General features: G+C 42.0%; 1 protein-coding gene across 3 annotated transcripts in view; it reads right to left on the reverse strand.

The window, feature by feature from the left end:
• Positions 1–14,432, reverse strand: part of LOC140719798 (grainyhead-like protein 3 homolog) — a 90,934-nt gene that overhangs the window by 13,636 nt on the left and 62,866 nt on the right. For all 3 annotated transcript variants that reach the window (XM_073034677.1, XM_073034679.1, XM_073034678.1), the window contains exons 9-12: positions 12,750–12,908; positions 7,017–7,095; positions 3,603–3,742; positions 1,950–1,987 (exon numbers count right to left, since the gene is read on the reverse strand). In XM_073034677.1, coding sequence (XP_072890778.1) covers positions 1,950–1,987; positions 3,603–3,742; positions 7,017–7,095; positions 12,750–12,908 — 416 coding nt within the window. The remainder of the gene's footprint in view (positions 1–1,949; positions 1,988–3,602; positions 3,743–7,016; positions 7,096–12,749; positions 12,909–14,432) is intronic.

Consider the following 14,432-nt stretch of genomic DNA (forward strand, 5'->3'; position numbering starts at 1 on the left):
TGTGGGAACAGTGTCTTCTGGACAATCTGTTCCTCTTCAACAATATCTTCCAAAAGTACGTCCTCCCCACAGAAAGGTAAGAGGTTGGTAAGATGTTACCACCTCCAGGAAGACATACAAATCATGTTCTAATCATCATTACATGCTGTGTCATATGACGTGGGCAATCATGGTCTTTCCATGATGGTTCAGGGCAACTCTTTCCACAGAAGTGGTTTGCCATCACCTTCTTCTAGACAGTGACCCCAGCCATGACCAAAACTCATTAGAGATTGCCTGGCATCAGTGGTCACACAAACAGGACTTGTGATAAAGCTCAAAGTAAATTTAAAAGACAGGTGACCCCAGCCATTAGCTATACTCTTCAGAGATTGTCTTCCTGGTGTCGTCAGTGGTCGCATAACCAGGACTTGTGATGTGCACCAGCTGCTCATAGGACCATCCACCACCTGCTCCCATGGTTTCCTGTGACCCTGAGCAGGAGCTGCACTTTGCCCAAAGGTGACCTGCAGGAGGGAAGGAGCACCTTACACCTCCTTTGGTAGAGACATATCTCCATCTTCCCTCTCCCAGCCAATATACATATATCACTACTTGAAAATTTCTTCCAAAATTGCAGGGTTATAATCCTTAGAGAACAGCTCCATTATACAAACTGCACAGAGTCAAGAAAAAAGTGGTTCATGGTCTTCTCAAAAAGCATTTAATGGCTGGTAATAAATGTTGGCATAGGCTCTCCTTTTCAGAATAATTCAAAATTATAGATGTGGCACTGCTGGGACTTCAGACTATGCTGAGTTATAGCAGATGAGATGAAGTGGTAAATGCGGGCTCACTTTTAACATTTAAGAAAAACTTGGACAGGTACATGGATGAGAGGGGTAAGGAGGGATATGGGCCAGGTGCAGGTCAGTGGGACTAGGCAGAAACAATGGTTCAACACAACCAAGAAGGGCCAAAAGGCCTGTTTCTGCACTGTAATGTTCTATGGTTCTAATGGGAGAACTTGTCCATTCCCACTCTGGACTGCTATCAGGTCTACCTGAATCCCAGCTTACACTGTTAGATTTGCACTGAATTATTACTTCAGACTGAAACAAACCACCAGTGTAAATGTCTCCTCTATAAAAGGAATTTCTCTTACGTAATCTTTTATACATATGTTTTCTACTAAACATATATATTTGTGGACAAAAAAAACGAGCTTATGTTTCACCATAATAACCTTCCATCAGAATTTTTAAAAGAAACATACTAAGCCAGTAGCGAAGCAGGAGATGATGGCCAATAAAGTAAGAGTGAAGAGAAGTTTTTAAATGTTACGGATGGCAGCAGACATTAAATAACTGGTGATGGATGGGATTGGGAGTTGGACGTTGGCAGTATAACTGCACAGCAGAATCAATATTAAAAGATCCTGACTTAGAGAATTAGGCAATGATTTAAATTTGAAAATGATGAACATGGTGTTGAGCCTGCAAGTCCAAATAAGCACTACTGACTAAACCTCAAACATCAGCATACATATGTTTTGCACATCATCATCTGCATATTTCTATGGACTTTAAACCAGAGGTTCCCAACCATAGACCAATACCGTTAAGTGAGGGGTTCCCCATTTTGGGAATCCCTCCTCTAAAGCCAATTTGATGTACTGTTACTCTTGAAGAGGCACTGTAATGTTAAATTCCAACAATCCCTGTAGGTGTTGTCTGTGCACAAATCCATAAGCATTTTCCAGAATCTCCTGCATGTTGACCTGGATTATTAAATTACTGTATAGGGGCACACTGAAGTGAAAAGATTTGATTCCTAAAAAATATATGCAAAGGATCTTATGATGAAAATCAGATTATATATGCCCATAATACTGTAAGCATTGTGAAATATCCCAAGCCACCTAACAACAGAATAACTAATGTGGTAGAGTAACAGAATTCATTTCTTACCTCTCAGGATGTGGGACGTCACAACCCATCGAATGCCCCTAAAAGCAAACAAGCCCATGGTTTTAATATAACTTAATGAATAATAAAGAAATTGGGGCTAAAATTGAAAGAAGATTTTTAAACTCAGCTATCAATGTGATAGGTTTCAAACGGGGAATACTGGATGCGGCCATGGTAAATTTTGTTTATGTCATCTGAATTGTAACTACAGAGATCTGTGGATACTAATGGTAATATTCCTGTGTAATACGCTGTTATGGCAACTTAGGTTTCTGCTTTAGAGATGCAATGATGTTGAAGTACTGCAGTGATTACAACTGGGTTTGAGATTGGAGCACACTCATCATCATTATGTGCCATCTCATATGATGTGGGTGATTGTGATCTTTCCATGACCGTGATTGCTCTTGGCAAATTCCACAGAAGTGATTTGCCATTGTGTTCTTCTGGGCTGTGTCTTTAAAAGATGGGTGATCCCAGCCATTATCCATACTCTTCAGAGATTGTCTGCCTGGCGTCAGTGGTCGCATAACCAGGACTTGTGATATGCACCAGCTGCTCATACGACCATCCACCACCTGCTCCCATGGCTTCACATGACCCTGATCGGGGGCCTAAGCTGGTGCTACACCTTGCCCAAGGATGGCCTGCAGGCTAGTGGAGGGAAGGAGAGATGCCTCTCCATGCTGTAAATTCCTTTGGTAGAGATGTATCTCCACCCTGTCATCCATGGAGCTCACTAAAAGCAAACTGCTGGTGGAACTGAGCAGATGCTGCCTGATCCACTGAGTTCCTCCAGCAGCTGCCATTTTGTTCCATAATTCCAGCATTTGCAGTCTTTTATGCCTCACTAGAAGCAATGCTGTGCATTGTGACATTCTGGCATATAGCTACATATTTTAATCTTTTATAAAGAGATTATACTCTAAATCTTTGATTACTATAGAGCCTAGAGAGAGGGAATGACTTTTAGATTACAAGACCATAATTAGGCCATTCAGCTCATCGAGTCTGCTCAGAAATTCAATTATGGCTGATTTATTATCCTTTTCAGCCCATCTCCCCATAACCTTTGACATCCTGACTTATCACGAACTTATCAACCTCCACTTTAAATATTCCCAATGACTTGGTGTCTGTGGCAATGAATTCCACATATTCACCACCCTCTGGCTGAAGAAATGCCTCCTCATTTCTGTTCTAAATGGATGTCCCTCCATTCTGAGCTTGTGCCCTCTAGTCCTACCCAGACTCCCCCACCACAGGAACCATCTTCTCCACATCCACTCTATCTTGGCCTTTTAATATTCGACAGGTTACAATGAGATCCGCCCTCATTCTTCTAAATGGAGCTACTGACAGGATGAAGGAAACCCTGAACACCATCAGCGATGGAGGACCGTCATCGCTGCCCTAAACGCCAGCGGTGTAACGGGCTGTAGAACTGTGCAGTATCAGACCAGAAAGCTTCAGTGAGAGAAGAATGAGGCTATTCCATTCTGAACTAGCTCACTTGCCCCCACTATTTCAGCTCCCTCATGAGAACAATGGGACGTTAGACAAGCAAAGAGCGAAAGTAAGGAAAAGTGGGAAGAAAGGAAAATTACAATGGGTGTCACATCTAAACAATAGGTCACATTATCATTTACTTACCAATCCAGTTCGCTGTGAATAAAGGAAATGGACTTCTGGGGTGAATAATACAGGAGAAGAAATTACATCTGTCACGGTTTTAAAATATGTGATATCATTTGCTTTGTGGTCTGGCTGTGGAATCCTTCTGTTAGACACAGCTGTGAAATGGAAAAGAGAAGGAATATAATCACTCAATGGTTTATCACTCGAGAATAAATTCTGTTCATATCCCAAGAGCAATCATCTTGGCTTAAATTCCACCTAGCAGAGATAAGGTCAGTTAATAGTGTTTAATCATCTTAAGAAGTGCAGAGGTGAAGAATTCAGAATGAGCAAACCACACAGGCACTTGATTTAGCACTCAGTAACAGGTAGCACAGGTTTGCTGGAGCACTCTAGGAGGAGGAAAAGGGCTTGTTGTTAATCTTTGAATTGCATGGCACACAACTTCAAAACACCTCCCAAAGATCTGGTTCAATTTTTATAGAGAGGAATTTATGACTCTGTAAAGGACAACTCCCTGAGCTCATTCCCATGGAGAGACGGGTCACTTCATTAATAGGCTTTGCCTGCGATTTAAAGTTTGGGGCCATTGTGTAAGTTCCAAAGGGGTGTAAGCAGGCAATGAAAGAAAGATGGACTTCCCTTATCCAGGACTGGCTGTGGGCCAGAGATGTTGAAGTGCTCCTCAAGCATAAAACGGGGACTTCGGCATTCTCTCTAGCAACAGCAGTCTCTCTTGGCACCTGCTGAACTCTAACCCCCAATGGCATTTAGACATGAAGTGAGTCACGGTTCACAAGTCCCCTGAGAATGGGGAGAAAACGTGCCCAATTCTGCCCTCATCCTGATGACCACCTTCAAGTTTGGCTGCACTAGTTGGTGTGACCCAAAGTACATGGACACTGAGGTTCTACCTGTCCCTGGCATTACAGAGGAAAGGTCTAGCCCTTTTACCTTGCAACACTCCTGTATTGCCACACTAGCTGTCCTTTGTGGAAGAGTTCATTCACAAGTCCATTAGGCTTCGCCCACAGGTCCAGTAGATAGTGATCAGTGTATAATGTACAGCAGACACTGTGTGACAGTGATACTATGGATTCTGTGATTTGTTCTCTGAGCAAACGGCCCAAGCCATCTTACAAGACTCTTCATCACTATATCTGACCAAGAAGCATCACGACCTCACATTGGCAGTGAGAGACGCCCTCCTGGATAAAGCCTTCCTCTACAGACGACATGTCACCACCAACGTCCGTTGTCACTGGGATGGCTGTGGAAAGAAATGGTCACCCGACTCTTTGAAGAATTGCTAAGAGAGTGTGGAGACGGAGATAGATGTGAGGGTCTGCGTCCTGATTTATCACCAGCAGCCGCGTAGCAGAGGAATCTCCGATCTACGGGCACTTTGCGGGGGTGCACACTGAGACAGACGTCAGGCATTGTTGGATGGTTATCAGCTCAGTGAAAGACGCACCTTGGTGTGCCCAAAACTTATGCCCGAAGTCCAGAAGGAGAATACTGCGGCCTGGCGGACTCCAGGCTGCAGGAGTACGCGTGGATGGACGTACTGATCCTCACTGTAACCAAAGCTAAGACTCTGTGGGGAAGGGTCACAGTATAGGCTACCACAGAGGGATAGTTGGGTAGGAGAAAACATTTGAACAATGTTTTCATCAAAGAACCATGTGAATGGCAATGGTGCGAATATTGTTTGTGTTTTCTCTTTAAACTTTACACTATTGAATGTACTGAACACAAATGCAGAGTTTTTTGTGCTATTTCTTCCTCTGTGTATATTTTCTATCTTCAATAAAGTCTATTTATAAAACTAATAAAAATGGCCTCAGAGGATATAACCACTTTTTCCTTCCAAGGCACAGTTGCTGGCCTTATCTCTTGTCAGGTACCATCTCCCCAGATCTCGCAGCCCAAGTTTGTTGAAGACCATTCCCGAACATTCTTCTATCACTGGATCTCTGCACTCCAGCCAGTTCACTAATTTGCCCGGATGGCAAGTGAAAAACTCATTCAAGCATCATAGGACGATTCTTGGATTAAAGGCTCCCTGTTGGCTCTTCAACTTCTTTCAGCTTCTCCCCCACCGCTCTGCGAATATTTGTGAGTACTTTCTTTTAAGTTCTTTCCATTCTAGCCTCTTTTGCTAACTCAATTTATAATGTCATCCTTTCCCAAGCCGATTCAACCCTCTGAAGAATCCCAAGTGTCTGTGAATTTTACTTTAGATAGCAGTGTCTTTGTGCTTGCACTGAGTGAGACACCAACCATTTAAACAGGACAGAAGATACTGGAAGGTAAAGGCTGTCCATTCGGCATTGTTTTGAGAGAAGAGATGTAGTGATATTTTGGGTGTGTAATCTTTATCAGGCAGAACATTAGAGTTAATTTTGTATGGGAAGACAAAAAAAAGTTGGCAGGCTGGAAGAAGGAAAGCAAGTTATCCAAGGCTGGTTAATGAATTAAGTCGACTGAATTTTGGTAAGCGCAAAGCAATTGAAAATAATTAAATGTCATCAATGAGATAATACAAACACACATAAAGGACAAAAGAATGTGCAAATAATGAAGAGAGGGATGAAATGACAAAGGAGAGCCCCAGAGCAAATGTACACTTGCAAACTAAATAAACACTAAGAAACAAAAATGTGAAAAATTTTGGGTGCAGCAGAAGGGTGGTGAAGAAGAGAAGTAAAATCTGAAACGAGAGAGGGTAGTGAACTGCTGAACACCAAATGGCTATGCAGTGACTTGATTAAAGGTCCACCAGATGTTAGCTTTGGCTTGTGGGAGTTAAAGCTTCACTTCACTCGGTTTTGTTTCAATACCTGCAATATCAGACGCACATTTATGACCCTGGAGAAGAACCATGCTAGAAGCATAGAAAAGTACAGCACAGAAACAAGCCATTTGGTCCACGAAGTCTATGCCAAACCATTTAAACTGCCCATTCCCATCAACTTGTACCGGGACCATAGGCCACCATACCCCTACCATCCATGAATCTGTCCAAACTTCTCTTAAATGTTGAAATCAAACTCTTATGTACCACTTGTGCTGGCAGCTCATTTCACACTGTCACAGCCCTCTGACTGAAGAAGTTTCCTCTCTTGTTCCCCTTAAACTTTTCACCATTCATCCTTAATCCATGACCTCTAGTTGTAGTCCCACCCAACCCCAGTGGGGCCTGCTTGCATTTACCCTGTCTAAACCCCTCATGTCAAAAGATACACCCTTCTCTATAAGATTGTAACTTTGTAAATGCACCACCCCCCTCCTCGTCCCTTCCGATTCCAGAGCTGCACGTGTTAACCCAGCATTACAGCCACACATTTGCTTAGCCAGACACTGCACCCTGATGGATCTGAGAAGGCTGAAAGCAAACGCTCAAATCCCAATCATTATCTTGCTCACCGTCCGTGGTGGAGTCTGGGTACTTGCTTTTTCTTTTAGATTGTTTGCGTTCTTCATCTCTCATTTTTCTCTCAGCGCCCTGTCACAAAGGATGCAAAAACAGTTTAGAATGATTATCCATAATGAGAATTCCAGATGAATGAGTACAACAAAATGACATACTCTTTCCTTGTACAAAATTCCAAAATATTCATTACAGATCAGTTCTGACTTTATTATGCTCTAAGGGTGCAGGTTATTTACCACTGATTACACATCATAGATTGGTATATCATTGTAGTTCAATTGACTTATCCTGTCTGTGCCAGACCTTTGGTAACATTTAATGATTCCCCCATCTCTTGTTCTGTCCCTGTAGCATTGTGATTTGTTATTTCTCTCCCTTCAAGTATTTAGCCAGTTTTCTTTTGAACATTAACAGTACATCTGCATCCAGTACCCCTCAGAGAGTGCAATCTGGATCACTATAACGTGTCATGTGAAACAAAAAGCCAATTGTTGTCCATAGTTCATTTGCTAATAATCTAACCTAGTGATTATCAAAGGTCAAAGTTCAAACTAAATCAGTTATTAAAGTACACACACACACACACACACACACACACACACACTACCCTGAGATTCATTTTCTTGCAGGCATTCACAGTAGTACACGAGAGACTATCCTGATAGCTTTCACATGCTTGTCAGATACATCACTCACGCTAGCTTGTAGATGTCAAGTCAAGTCACTTTTATTGTCATTTCGACCATAACTGCTGGTACAGTACATAGTAAAAATGAGACAATGTTTTTTCAGGACCATGGTGTTACATGACACAGTAGAAAAACTAGACTGAACTACGTAAAAAACAACACAGAAAAAAAAAACTACACTAGACTACAGACCTACCCAGGACTGCATAAAGTGCACAAAACAGTGCAGGCATTACAATAAATAATAAACAGGACAATAGGGCAGTAAGGTGTCAGTCCAGGCTCTGGGTATTCTCTGGGTATAAGTCTCTGCCCAATTATCATCAGCAAATCACCTGGGGGACCAACCCACTCAAGCATTGTTACACTACAATCAAGAATGCCTACTGTTCCATCTCTAGACCATATTTCAGGGAATCTGATCATCTGGCTGTCCTCCTCCTAGCTGTATACGGGCTAAAGAGCATGGCATCAGAGCTGAAATCATTCAGTCTCGTTTATCACTGGAAACACTCTTTTAGTGACGGCACACAACAATGACAATGGCTCTTTTCGTATCTGTTCTATCAAAATCTTTTGTAATTGTGATCCAGTTGAATCTTTCTGCTCTAAGAGGAACAATCTCTGGTTCTTGATTCCCTCCGTGGACCCTCATTCTGAGTTGGATTCTAATAAATCCATGGAAAATTTCTTCCAATGTTTTATCATCATTCAAGTGAAGGGCCCAAAACTGAACACTATACTTTATCCCAGATAACTCATGTTTTAGAAGTTAAAGAAATAATTTACCTCCGCTCTCTGTTCCACTACCAGCAAAGTTAAAAATCCCATACACTTTACATCAATAGTCTCAACTTTAATTCCATCTTCAAAGAACTTGTGCATCCCCAGACTTCACTGTTCCTTCAAATCATTTAAATCGGGGGCTCCCAACCTTTTCTATGTCATGGACCAATGCCATTAAGCAAGAGGTCTGTAGACCACAAGTTCGGAACCTCTGCTATAAACTACGTAATGTCCTTTGCACAAAAAAGTCTGCAGATGCTGGAAATCCAGAGAAATGCACACCAAATGCTGGAGGAGATCCACAGGTCAAGAAGCATCTATGAAAATGAATGGCCACTGGTGACATCCCCATTGTAAGTTGGGGGACCAGCTCATCAAGTTCCATCCGCCACTGGCAAAACTTCCTGGTGGCCAAACCTTTTCATTCTGATCCCCAATTCCATTCAGACATATCAGTCTGAAGCCACCTCTTGTGCCAACATAAGTAACACCTTATATTCCATCTGGGTGAACTTCAACCTGAGTGCACTTGAATATCGATTTTTCCTTCAGGTTAAAATAACTCTCCCTTCCTCTATTCCCTACTCTGGCCTTTTACTCCTTCTCATCAGCCTGTCACTTCCCCCTAGATCTTGTCCTCCTTCCCTTTCTCCAAAGGTCCACTCTCCTCTCTTATCAGATTCCTTCTTCCCCAGCTCCTGACCTTTTCCACCCAACTGGCTTCACCTCCCAGCTTGCCTCCTTCACCTCACCCCACCTTTTTATTCCAGTGGCTTTTGCCCCTTTCTTCTCAGTCCTGTTGAAGGGTCTCGGCCCAAAATGTCAACAGTTTATTCATCTCCATAGACGCTGCCTGGCCTGCTGTATTCCTCCAGCATTTTGTGTGTTGAGTTCACATTGCTACCTCAAATTCTTCCTACTAATTCTAAGTGATAACTTTTTGATGATTTTGTGTTAGCCCACTTGATCCCTGTACATGCTTTATTTCAGACATTTGCTTATTGACGACTTCAATCTGACTAAAAAAGTAAAGCGGTGCTATAAGCTGTTTAATCCAGTTGCATCCTTCTTCTGCATCTGTGCAGAACGTTTAGCTGGGAAACAAGCCATCACAACATTTGTTAGATACGAAACTATGTATTTTCATGGCTTATAAAAATATAAGGGTGGAGAATAGGATCAGATATCATACCACAACATCAACAAAACTTCACTTTGCCGTATTTGGGTATCAGTTAAACTGCAGTGAGTTCTTTCTCACCCATACTCCCTTTCATAGGCACATTCCATTTCAGCTTCATCAGTTATTTTGTGTTGCTCGAACTCTCAGGTGTTTATTACATGTCTTTCATTAATTACAGCTCGGTTTTTAAAAGAGATCCTATCTCTTTTCCTTTCCTATCATTATTCAAAATGAACAAACAAAACTCAGCTCACACCAGAGATCTTAATAAATACTCAAGGTTTCTCTTACAGTAATTATTCAAACAGTGGAAATTTTCTACAGTAAATGTGGTCAACCACCGGTATTTTCCTCCCAGGGTTGTAAAATACTACAAGCTTTTAATTGAAATGAATTTGCAATTGAGTCAGCATAATACCCTGGTTGAACATGGACCGATGCTCAGGTCAGGTGAACTGTCTGCATGTTAACCTAATCAGACATTTTTATGTTTTGTTTTGTCCTTGGAGCATAAAAATTGCAGGTGTTGTCAATAGCTGCAGACATAGTTTATGTTGAGCACCTCCACAAATTCCGTCAGAAGTGGCACTTCCTGGCGGCCAAACCTTTTGAATCCGAATTCTATTCCCATTCTGACATGTCGGTCCATGACCTCCTCTTGTGCCAAGATGAGACCACGTTCAGAGTGGAGAAGCAACACCTTATATTCCATCTGGGTAGTCTCCAACCTAATGCCATAAATATCAGCTTCTCCTTCCAGAAAACAAATTTCCCACCCGCCTTCCTCTATTCCCCCTCTCTGAACTTTGACCTCTTCTCATTTGCCTATTACTTCCCCCAGATCCCCTCCACCTTCCCTTTTTCCTATGGTCCACTCTCCTCTCCTATTGAGTTCCTTCTTCTCCAACCCTTGACCTTTCCCACCCACCTGACTTTCCCTAGCCTCCTTCCCTTCCCCCACCTTTTCATTCTGGCATCCTGTCCCTTCCTTCTTAGTCCTGAAGAAGGGTCTCAGCCTGAAACATCAGCTGTCAACTCATTTCCATAGATGCTTCCCAACCTGCTGAGTTCCTCCAACATTTGTTGTGTATTGCTTTGGCTTTCCAACAGCTGCAAACTTTCTTGCGTTTATGACCTTTAGTTAATCTGGGAGTAACAAAGGTTAGCTTTTTTTTTTAACCATTGGCTGTAATTGTTTCATGTGTGTCCAATCCATCCTAATATTCACTTTTATCAGCTTCGTTAAAGCCAACCATCAAGATTACTGTTGTGAAGAAGCCACACTCAGGTTGGAGGAACAACACCTTATATTCCACCTAGGTAGCCTCCAACCTGATGGCATGAACATGGATTTCTTCAACTTCCGGTAATGACTCTCCTTCGCCAATCCCCATCCCTTTTTTCCTCTCTCACCTTATCTCCTTGCCCTCCCATTGCCTCCCTCTGTTGCTCCTACCCCCTTTTCTTTCTTCCATGGCCTTCTGTTCGCTCCTATCAGACTCCGCTTCTCCAGCCCTGTATCTCTTTCACCAATCAACCTCCCAGCTCTTTACTTCATCCCTCTCCCTCCCAATTTCGCCTATCACCTTGTGTTTTTCTCTCCCCTCCCCCACATTTTAAATCTACTCCTCATCGTTTTTTATCCAGTCTTGCCGAAGGGTCTCGGCCCAAAATGTCGACTGTATATTCTTCTATAGATGCTGCCTGGCCTGCTGAGTTCCTCCAGCGAATTTTGTGTGTGTTGCTTGCGTTTCCAGCATCTGCACAGTTTCCCTTGTTTGTGTCAGGATTAGAATATGAGAAAATCTGCAGATGCCAAATTGCCACTCCCTGGGCATCAATTGCCTATGGTTAATATCCATTGGGAATGGATATATTTCAATCTCTTATAAATCAAATGCTTCACATTTATAAATTGTCTACAGGGTTATCTTCTCTGCATGACCTGAAAGGCTCAATAGCTGGAAATTTACTTTGAATACTAAACCGAAGTCCATGCTATAATTCTGGACTTGCCACAGATAAATCAAACAGAAACGGAGAGACACCTGCAGATTCTATTCCACCATTTTCTCCTGAACATTTTTATCACTTCTGATGCATTAAAAAGTCTCAAAGAATTGACACAATCCAGTTACTCAACTGTAAATACTCAAGTCAGGGTGCATTCCGCAATTGCTCTCATCCGAGCTGCTCAGGAAACAATTCTGGAAATTTTGGCATTTTAATTGTGCAACACCTATCCTATCACTAAGACTGTTTTCACTGTAGGCACATTATTTGCACTTATTTCTGGTGCCTCTTTTCAACAATGAAAAAATGTTATCTATGGCATCAATAAGGGCTTTAAAAAGGGGAGGGTGAGGTGGGAGATCTCGTGTTCTCCCAATATACTAATGAGACACATACCCATCATTAAACATTTTTTTTTTGTTTTGGATATAAGCCCCTTACACATAATCTGTAGAATATAAATTCTAAGTAGAACTAAACAGAAAACTCATGATAGTTTGTCAAAAGTTTGGAAATTAGTTGACCAGTTCCTATGCTCAAAAATATTTAACCAACTTTTAATCAAGTGAGGTCTCGATGCTTCTTGGTCAAATCTAGTGATGAAGGACTCTGTCGGATGGCTTGGGCTGTTTGCTCAGCGAACAAACCCACAGAATCCATAGTATCACTGTCACACAGTGTCTGCAGTACATTGTAAGCTGCTCCGTTTCACTAAAAAAAATCTGATCCAATTTTAAAAGAATGTGAACTTGAACCTCAGATGTGATAAAGACGACATTTCACTGTGTCAATGTGTCATTTCCATTTTCTGCATGATCCTTAGAAATCCAATTCTGTGATAATCAAAGCTCTGTGCACACTTGTGGGTTTTGGTTCAGTGGGAGTGAGACCAAGCAATTACTGTATATCAGTTTAGTTCTGATTTTACTTTGTGAGATCATTTACCCACTAAGTTTCTGTACTTTGATTTATATTTTAAAAATATACAATGTATTCAATAGTCAATAATCAAAAACGGCTGATTTTAAGACATGAGAATGCAGTTGAAACTCTACCTTGTCCACAAATATCTTAATCTGGCAGACGGCCCGGTGAATAGGCTTGTCCGATTTGCTTTCACAGTCATATGTGTCTATCTGGAGATTCAAGGGTAGACCTTTGACTCCCTTCTGTGTGGAGAAGTCTGTACTCAGGCAGTTAATTCCAATGTGAACCTAATGGAAAGAAAACAAAATTAAATCTCTGCGCTGTCTGATCCTACATTCCAGATTGAATGCGACAACAAGCTGTTAAAGAACCGAGAGTCAGAATATTCCCAGGGCCCAGCTAGCGCAAACAAAGTTTTGTACTTGATGAGAAAAGATCCTTCTTATAATGGATCTTTTTCTCTCAGTGTTCGAGTATGGAAGGTTTTGTTTGCTGGTTGCTGTTGCTTTGAATAGAAATGACACACCAATCAACAACATTATAATTTCACAAGCAGACACAGGCTAATCTGATGTTTAAAAGTATAAGGTTCATTATAAATATGATTTAAATTGGGGACCGCTTCGTCAGGTACCTCCGCTCTGTCCACCGAAAGCGGAACATCCCTATGGCCAAACATTTTAATTCCTATTCCCATTCCTGTTCTGACATGCTGGTCCATGGCCACCTTTTGTGCCAGGAAGTGGCCACCCTCAGTGTGGAGAAGCAAAACATTTTCTGTATGAGTAGCCTCCAACCTAATGGCATGAATATCAATTTCTCCTTCCAGTAGAGAAAAAAATTCCCTCCCTCCCCTCTTTTTTATTCCCCACTTATGCCTTATTCCTCTTCTCACCTGCCTATTACCTCCCCCTGGGTCCCCTCCTCCTTCCCTTTCTCCAATGGTCCACTCTCCTCTCCTATCAGATTCCTCCCTCGCCTACCCTTTATCTTTCCTAATGACCTAGCTTCACTTAGCACCTTCCAGCTATCCTCCTTCCTCTTCCCCCACCTTTTACTCTAGCATTTTCCCCCTTCCTTTCCAGTCCTGAAGAAGGGTCTTGGCCAGAAAAGTTGACTGTTTATTCATTTCCATAGATGCTACCTGACCTGCTGAGTTCCTCCAACATCTTGAGTGTGTTGTTTTCACGTTCAATGTTTGGGTTATAACATATATTTTTATGTCTTGCATTGTGTGCTGCCACAGAACAACAAATTTCATGACAATACTAGTAAACGGTTCTGAATTCTGTATTGCACAAATGATGTTCTGCTTTTCCGGTTTGTATTTAACCTCACCGAGGCAGTGGAGGAAGCTGAGACAGACCAGATCAGTGTGGGTATGTGAAGGAGGACTGAAATGGCCCAAGAGAGAGTGTTGGAGACCAGTCATATTGAGATATAATATGGAATAAGCCCTTCACCCTTCAAGCCATGCCATCCAGTAAACCCCAATTTAACCCCTGCCTAATCACGGGACAATTTACAATGACCAATTAACCTACCAACTAATACGTCTTTGGATTGTGGGAGGAAACTGGAGCACCTGGAGGAAACCCAAGCCGTCACAGGGAGAACATACACATTCCTTACAAGCAGTGGTGGGAATTGAGTGCCGGGTTGCATGCAACGACAAAGTCATGTGCTAACCACTACACTAATGTGCTATTTCAATAAGATATTTCTGAGCTCTCTGGATAGTGAACTTGGCCAGCAATTTGCACCATCGCAACTGAGTCACAGGAAAATGAACAAAAAACAGGTTTTTAATA

Source organism: Hemitrygon akajei, chromosome 32 (genome assembly GCF_048418815.1).
Source record: "Hemitrygon akajei chromosome 32, sHemAka1.3, whole genome shotgun sequence".
Classification (NCBI taxonomy): domain Eukaryota; kingdom Metazoa; phylum Chordata; class Chondrichthyes; order Myliobatiformes; family Dasyatidae; genus Hemitrygon; species Hemitrygon akajei.